General features: G+C 35.8%; 1 protein-coding gene across 2 annotated transcripts in view; it reads right to left on the bottom strand.

Annotated features, from left to right (window-relative positions):
- AXDND1 (axonemal dynein light chain domain containing 1) overlaps nucleotides 1-7,407 on the bottom strand; it is a 132,705-nt gene that overhangs the window by 108,405 nt on the left and 16,893 nt on the right. For both annotated transcript variants that reach the window (XM_006142312.1, XM_006142311.1), the window contains exon 4: nucleotides 991-1,111. In XM_006142312.1, the coding sequence (XP_006142374.1) occupies nucleotides 991-1,111 (121 nt within the window). The remainder of the gene's footprint in view (nucleotides 1-990; nucleotides 1,112-7,407) is intronic.

The raw sequence follows: 7,407 nt of genomic DNA, 5'->3' as shown, positions 1-7,407 counted from the left end.
AAGAGAATGAACATATTAATAGATTTTTAAAAACTGAGTTGCACAAATCCTAACTCCTATTCCAAAGGGATACTATTTTCTAAGTTAAGAGATTTTGATTAGAGAAATAAGAATGCTAGTAATGTAGGTCACAGCAAGAGATAAAAACTTCAAGCAGTGCAGGGAAACAGCAGTTAGCATAATGGCTATGTCGCTGGACTCCCACGTAGTCAACCGTGGTTCACGTCCCGGACCCGGTGGCTTAAAACTCACGCCGGGCGCGTGTGCGTGTGTGCCCAAGATCCCGAGAGGAGAACGGAGGAGAAGGGATTGCGGTGTGACCATCCCCCCTGGGAGGTGATTTCTCGCTTTCTGTCTCTGTCTCTGTCTGGCGAGCGCACATGCCCTATAGCGAAAATCTCTCAAAAAAAAAAAACAAAAAACTTCAAGCAGTGCAGACATTTTAAAAATAACCATAAATCAGAGAACAACTTTGGTTCTCGTATTAGTTACATGTGTCCCATATATTTATAAACTCATTGACTTTTTCTTTTCAATTTAGTAGAAAATTTAAAATTCAACTTAGCAGATATCAAAATAAGAATACTACAACTTGGGGACCAGCAGTTGGTGTAATGGCTATGTCGCTGGACTCCCAAGTAGTCTACCGCGGTTCGCGTCCCAGACCTGGTGACTTAAAACTCTAGCCGGGCGCGTGTGCATGCATGCGTGCCCAAGATCCCGAATACTACAAGTCATTTATGGAGGGGAAAAATCTATTCTCTTACATGGTATTTTCTAGATTAGAACAGATAACTTTGAGAAATGGTTCCAAATAAGATATCTTTTCTTTCCCCATTCAGTGGCCATTTTTAGAAATAATTAGAAAGGACTATGAAGACTGACAAGCAAGATAGGTTGTTGTGATAATATGATATCATTTAATATTTTGAGAAAATTAATTTTAAACATAAGAGAAAGAGAAAATTATTTGCTAGATACATTATTTACCTTATGAGGCACAATGACACCATCATGTAACTGTAAGGAACGGTCCAAATATGGGGGACAAATTGTATTCTCCCTAGTCTCCCCTTTTACATGTTTAATATCATAGAGAAAAGAAATATCCCTAAAAAATAAGAAAAAAATATGTTTACAAGATAAAATTTGTCTGGCTACTAAGTAAGAGCAGATCCACACCCATCCTTCTAGTATGGTCATTTGTGTCCACAAAATTGATCTTCTGGCCTCACATCTCACTAAGAGGACTGAATATTAGACATGAGTTTCCCCCACATTCTCCCTCTTCAACTGAAATTTCTTATTCATATCACAAATTCTTCCCTTTCCTTCAATCTCAGGTTAAGATATCTTCTCTTCCCCATGGTTAGTCCCTCTACTAATGTCCTATATTTCAACTTTTGCCCACATCTTCAGGGATCTCATTTACACAATCATAACTTCTGTGTATCTCTCACTGTCTTGGCACATTCCTCTTGGTCTATAACAAGTCTTTTCCCCCTTTTAAAAATCTTCGCAGGGCCAGTAGATAGCATAATGGTTAAGGCCCTGGATTCCTACATGGCAAACTCTATAGTTCGAGAGCCAGACCCAGCAGCTTGAAAAACACACTGGACACGTGTGTGTATATGCCCAAAATCCCAAGGGAAGAATCCAGAAGATGAGACTGCAGTGTGGCTATCCCCCTGGTGGTGGGGAGGGTGATTTCTCACTTTCCCTCTCCTCCTATCTCTCTCCAGCAGGGTGAGGGAACATGCTGTATGGCAAAAATCTACCATCTTCCCTAACCATGTGTTGCTATCATGTTCTCTCTCTCTCTTATCTTTTACTTTCTATTAAACTTCAAATTTCTCATAATTTCTCCACAGTCTGATTTCCATTTGCACCTCTCTTCTGAAACCTTTCTCCAGAAAGTTGATGATGACTTTCCACTGCTAAGTTAAACTATCTATCAGTTATCTTCCATTACACTATTCTGGAATATTTTCCAGCATCAATCACTTCTATTTTTAAAAGCAAGGTATAGGCAAGCAGTCTAAGTTAGGCCAAATACACTCTTTTGTTGTTGTTGTTAAAAATTTTTTAAATTTATATTTTATTTCTTGTTCTTTTATACATCCAATCATGTTATTTAGCTTACAAAGTGAATATTCCCACATGTGTACATTTCTCCCTAGTTCAGTTGGTAATACTATAAAATTATCTTCAAGAGATAATACCACATTTCTTTGTCACATCAATGCTTTGCCTCTCTATTTTTCTTCTAAATGTCCTTCCTCAGACTCTACTCTTTCACAAACACTATATGTGATATTCACAACCATTTACTGTGTTTCTATATCCTTTAGCCAGTCGGTTTCAGTCATAGAGTGCAGATACTTGCTATATATTAAGTGTAGATATACAATGACTCTCCATAGCCTGGCTTGCTTCACTCAGCAGCAAATCTTCCATATTCATCCACTTTCTGACAAAAGCCAGGGTCTTGTTTTTTATGGCTGAACAGTATTCCACAGAGTATATGTGCCAGTTTTTCAATCCATTCATCTGTTCATGGGCATTTGGGTTGGTTCCATGTCTTAGCAATTGTGAATAATGCCGCAATAAACATTGGTGTACAAGCACTTTTCCAATTAAGAATTCTTCTGTCCTTTGAGTAGATACCAAGGAGTGGGGATGCTGGATCATATGGTAGTTCTATTTGTAGATTTTTGAGAAATCTTCAAATTGTTCTCCACAGTGGCTGGACCAGTTTACATTCCCACCAGCAGTGTAAGAGTGTTCCCCTTGTTCCCCTTTCACCACACTCCTGCCAGCACATACATCTTTTTTTTTTAGTCTTAGTCATTCTGAGGGGGGTTAGATGGTATCTCATTGTTGTTTTGATCTGCATTTCCCTTACAATGAGGGATGTTGAGCATTTTTTCATATGTCTTTTAGCTATTCAAATGTCATCTTTAGAGAGTGGTTTGGATCTTCAGTGCTCATAGCCACCATCAACATTGCTGGAGTTCCTCAAGATTCATCAGTGCCACCCACCTGCCTACCACACACTCTGCCATTGTAAGCCGCCATCACGGTGAAGCTCGCTAAGGCTGGTAAAAATCAAGGTGACCCCCCAAAAATGGCTCCTCCTCCAAAGGAGGTAGAAGAAGACAGTGAAGATGAGGAAATGTCAGAAGATGAAGAAGATGATAGCAGTGGAGAAGAGGTTATATGTTTGGGAATTTATTTCTGGGGACTCTATTCTGTTCCATTGGTCCACCTGTATGTTTCTGTACCAGTACCATGCTGTTTTGATTACCACCATATTTTGGGGTCTGAGAGTGAGATGCCTCCCACTCCACTCTTCTTGTGCAGGATTGCTTTGGCAATACAGGGTCTTTTATGATTCCAGGCAAATTTTATGATTGTCTTTTCTAGATCTGTGAAGAATGTGTCTGGTACTTTGATTGGGATTGCATTAAATATGTAGATTAATTTGTGTAGAATTGCCATTTTGATTATATTAATTCTTCCAATCCAGGAACATGGGATATCCTTCCAGTTTTTTGTGTCATTTTCAATTTCTTTTTTTAGCTTCTCATAGTTTTCCTTGTAGAGGTCTTTAACTTCTTTGTTTAGACTTATTCCTAAATATCTTATACTTTTTTTGGCTATGGTAAATGGAATAACTTTTTTCAGTTCTATCTCAGTCTGCCTGCTTTTCATATAGAGAAATGCTATAGATTTCTTTATGCTGATTTTGTATCCTGCAACTTTACTGTATTCATGTATTACTTCCAGGAATTTTTTTATAGAAATCATTGGGCCTTCTAAATATACTATCTTGTCACCTGCAAATAAAGAGAGTTTCATCTCATCTTTTCCTATTTGAATACTTTTTATTTTTTTCCTCTTTTCTGACTGCATTGCTGAGAACTTCCAGTACTATATTGAAAAGGAGTGGGGAAAGTGGGCATCCTTGTCTTGTACCCATTTTTAGTGGAAAAGCGCTTTATCTGCATCGATTGATATGATCATATGGTTTTTATCTTTTTTTCCTGTTAATATGGTGACTACATTTATGGTTTCGTGTATGTTGGACCAACCTTACATTCCTGGAATAAAGCCTACCTGATAATGATGTATAATCTTTTTTATAAGTTGTTGGATATGATTTACTAGTCTCTTGTTGAGAATCTTTGCATCTATACTCATCAGAGATATTGGTCTATAGTTTTCCTTCCTAGTCCTGTCCTTATCTGTTTTAAGGATAAGGGTGATAGAGGCTTCATAGAATGAATTAGGGAGAGATTCACACTTTTGGATCTTTAGAAATAACTTGAGCAGAATGGGGATTAACTCTTCTTTGAATGTTTTGTAGAATTCAGAGATGAAGCCATCAGGGTCAGGGCTTTTCTTTGTTGGGAGATTATTTACTACTGATTCAATCTCCTGGCTTGTTATGGGCCTATTCAGACTTTCTATATCCTCCTGGCTCAATCTTGGTAGATTATATGTGTCCAGGAATTTGTCCATCTCACTCAGATTGCCTTGTTTCTTGGCATATAGTTGTTCATAGTATCCTCTAATGATGTTTTGTATTTCTACTATGTCTGTTGTTATATTGCCTGCTTCATTACAGATTTGATTCACCTGGTTCCTTTCTCTCTTCTTCTTAATAAGTCTCACTAGTGGTGTATAAATTTTATCTTTTCAAAGAACCAGCTTTTACTTTCATTTATTTTCTGTATAGTTTATTTTCTATTTCATTTATTTCTGCTCAGATCTTTATTATTTCCTTCCTCCTAGAGGTTTTTGGGTTTTTTTGCTGTTGTTTTTCCAGTTCTCTGAGGCACAATGTTAGGTGATCCATTTGCCTTCTTTCCATCTTTCTCTTATGTAGGCTAATTGCTATGAACTTTCCTCTTATGACTGCTTTAGCAGTGTCCCAAAGATTATGGAAACCCATGTCCTCATTGTCATTGATTTCCATGAATCTTTTGATTTCAGACTTTATTTCTTCAGTAGTCATTCAAGAGTACAGATGGAATTGGGATTGTTAGTTAAAATTTTTAACTTTTATATTTTAAACAATGGGTAAAAATAAACATTAAAGTATTAAAGTAAATGGGCAAAAATAAACATTAAAGTATTGAAAGACAACATTTACATAATACATATGTACATATTTAGTGGGTTTTATTAAGATAAAAATACTGAAACAAGCATTAGTTCACAAACAAACTATACAAGTAACTTCATACCATCACAATAGCTGAAATTTATCATTTCTTCAAAGAGTGAAGAGATTCACATGTAGAGTAACGAAACAAACTAACCATCTAGTACAATTTGTTTTCTAATTTAATCTACATTTTAAGGCTGCAATTTATTTTACAGGCAAAGTTAATTTAAAATGTTAGAAGTAGCTAGTATACGTAGAGCAAGTTCTTAGATCATGTTTGGATTTTTTGTTTGTTTGTTTTTTTGTTTTTTAATAGATTTGTAGGAATCAGTACATCTAATATTCTCCTGCCTTAAGAAAATCTAAGTTTAGGTCAAGTGTTAAGGTTTACCCCTTTGGCACTGTCCTTTTCTTGTAAGAATTTAAAAGGATCTAAAGAATTTTCTAACATAAATAAAGCCTTAATCAAATAAATTTTTTAAAATCCATAGAGATTTCTTAGATTAATAAAGTGACTTTCTCATATAAATAGTTTGAAAGGATACTTAAGTTCATCACCCAAATTGTGATATTCAAGAGGTTTATTATAAAGCAACCTGTCAAATACAGCCCTGAGTAGAAGCCACACCATTCACCTGTTCATAACGTCTTCAGTACTCCCTCCTTCAGAGCACAGCCTAAACACCACGTACAGCTAAGCTTTACTTATTAAAAAATATGTTATGGCAAGGCAAATAAACTAATTAAAAACATTAAATTTCACCACTTGTAAGAATTTACACTTTATAACTGCTTGCTACAGCAGTTGTAGATAAATCAGTTTTTATTACAAAACTAAACTTTCGTAAACAAGTTTAAATTTTATTTTCAATTAAGAACCAAATTTCACTAGTCAAGAGTATAGGAATTTTGAGAATCCAAAAGCTATATTCAAAGTACTGTATTACTTATTTTATCCCTTAAGGTAACACTTAATGTAGTCTAAATCACCAATGATAAAAGTTTATCAAGATAAATGTAGTAACACTGGATCGAAAAAGTTGCTATAGCATAAGTCATGGCTGGCTTCTATCCAGTAACCTTGCTGATGAAATGAAGTCATATTTGGGTTTTTTTTGAGAGTTTTTTGCTATAGGGAGCATGTGCTTGCCAGACAGACAGAGATGGAGAGACAGAAAGCAAGAAATCACCCTCCAGGGGGGTTGGCCACACTGCAATCCCTTCTCCATTCTCCTCTTGGGATCTTGGGCATGCACACACACACACACGCACCTGGCATGAGTTTAAGCCACTGGGTCCGGCACTCCAACCGTGGTTGACTAAGTGGGAGTCTAGTGACATAGTCATTACGCCAACTGCTGGTCCTTCTGGTATATATTCTTTATTTTTCTTTTATTCTTATTTCACAAGATTTTTTTAGAACTGCTTTTAGAGTTTGCCAAATGCCTTTCTAGCATTTGGTGATGTGCTACTTTTTTTTTTGCCTTCAACTAACTTGTAAGGTGTATTAATTTTGATAAAATTTTCTAATGTTGAAGACCATCACTTGCATGGAATAAACCCTGCATATTATATACAAAAAATATATTTCTACGTGGTTATATTTTGTTTATAAGTTCAATACTTCTATTTATAAGTGAGATAAGTCTATTAAATTTTCTTTATTTAGGGGCACTAATGTCAGGTTTATGTTAAAATTCAGGAAACCTGGTAAAATAAATAGGTTAAATAACACTGGATTATCCATTCTTTTTTTCTTTATTATTATTTATACATTCAATCGCTATACATCGTCTAGATTTTAAAGAGACTTTTCCCAGCATGATATATACTTCAGTCCAGCCCAGTACTTTACACATCCTCATCAACAGATAATAAACCATATCTGTGTCTCATAAATGTCTTACCTCTCCATTTTTTCCCCAAATTTCCTTTCCTATGCTCTTCTTCTCCCACACTCTCCTTCCACTTTGTCTCTAGTGTCCATAACAATTTTAATGCTTTTATGTCCTCCAGACTTTCAATTCTACCATAGAGTGTGGACAGTCAGTATATGTTAAGTGGAGATATACAATGTCTCTCTTTCATAGCCTGACTTGCTTCACTCAGCGACAAATCTTGCATACTCATCTACTTTCTATCAAATTCCAGGCAGGGCCTTGTTTTTTATGACTTAATAGTATTCCATGGAGTGTATGTACCACACTTTTTTTTTTGAGAGTTTTTTTTTTTTT

The sequence above is a fragment of the Tupaia chinensis genome, unplaced genomic scaffold (assembly GCF_000334495.1).
Source record: "Tupaia chinensis unplaced genomic scaffold, TupChi_1.0 Scaffold000074_1, whole genome shotgun sequence".
NCBI classification, from domain to species: Eukaryota; Metazoa; Chordata; class Mammalia; order Scandentia; family Tupaiidae; genus Tupaia; species Tupaia belangeri.
This window is presented reverse-complemented; position numbering and strand designations above follow the sequence as displayed.